At 42.8% G+C, this 1,251-nt stretch overlaps 1 protein-coding gene across 1 annotated transcript; it reads left to right on the top strand.

Moving 5' to 3' along the window:
* The first annotated feature begins 419 nt into the window (after positions 1-419).
* LOC130801135 (uncharacterized) lies at positions 420-881 on the top strand. Its single transcript, XM_057664902.1, has one exon. It carries the CDS (start codon positions 420-422, stop codon positions 879-881), a length of 462 nt encoding a protein of 153 aa, XP_057520885.1.
* The last annotated feature ends 370 nt before the right edge of the window (positions 882-1,251 follow it).

Raw genomic sequence — 1,251 nt, 5'->3', positions numbered from 1 at the left:
AAATGTGGGATTCTTTGCGGGAACCACCTACTTATATAGAGATTTCCAGCGAAGATGAGAGAAGGAATTGGGGGTCGCATTATGATCTGTATGGATATGGGACTGGGTTTGATCGGGGTTGCTCAGATGAAGAGGATCCCGAAGAAGACGTGCAGAAAGTACCAATAGACCACCCTAGGAATAGTGATAGTGAATCAGAAGATGCGCACTCGAACTCCAGCTCTGATTCTGGGGAAGATGCAAATAATGAGGACTTTGACTTAGCAAGCTATGATGAGAGTGCTGACACTTGGGACGCTTGGCGTTAAAATAAGATGCCTCCTTTGTCAAGAAAGAGACTGTCTAGAAATGATGCTAACCGTACGCTAAGAGATCTGGTGAAAGCATTATCAAGTGTAAGCGCACCATGAGAGAGGTCTATGTCGGAATTAGCATCTAAAATGAGTAAGAGGATCAGTCAGAGCAAACCCTCAACTTTCAATGGTAAGAGGGAACCATCGAAACTCGAGCTCTGGTTAAGGGAATTTGACAAACTTTTTGATGTAGTTGGATGCCTAGAGGAACTGAAGGTCAACCAGGCTGCGTTTTATTTAGTTGGTGAAGCCGACTATTGGTGGGCAAACAGTAGATCTGAGTTACTAGAACAAGTTGATGGAGTCCTTAATTGGGTTTTATTTAAAAGGGCTATGCGAGATAAATTCTACCCTTTGCACGTGAGAAAAGATAAGTCAAACGAGTTCGCTCGTTTGGAGATGGGAGACATGACTGTTGATGAATATTACCGAAAGTTTATGGAATATATTCAGTACTGTCCTGACGATGTTCCCACCGAGGAGAAAAAAATGCAGCGATTTGAACTGGGATTGTCATATGATATTTAAAAACATATTGAGAGCGACCGCTATAATACCCTGGAACAGATGTACAAGCGTGCGTCTCAAATAGGGAATATTCTGAGGAAAGAGAAGGAAAAAGAGAAGGGTAAGGTCCCTGAGAAGAGGAAGCAGATTGCAGGCTAGACATCAGGGAGTTCGTCGGACTTTTATCAGAAGAAAGCTAGAACCTTCGGAAATTTTCAGGGAAGTAGGTCTAGTACAAATTCTGGGTTTAGGGGAGATGCGAAGTCTGCTAAGCCATTGCTGGATCGAGATGGCAATGAAAGGAAGTATTTCTGTAGGAGATGCAAGGAAAACCATCCTGGAAAGGATTGTGATGGGAATTTAGTTGAATGTAATTTTTTGCCACAAGAGG

This window comes from Amaranthus tricolor, chromosome 15, assembly GCF_026212465.1.
Source record: "Amaranthus tricolor cultivar Red isolate AtriRed21 chromosome 15, ASM2621246v1, whole genome shotgun sequence".
NCBI classification, from domain to species: domain Eukaryota; kingdom Viridiplantae; phylum Streptophyta; class Magnoliopsida; order Caryophyllales; family Amaranthaceae; genus Amaranthus; species Amaranthus tricolor.
The sequence above is the reverse complement of the archived record's forward strand: the minus strand, read 5'-3'. Positions and strand labels throughout refer to the sequence as shown.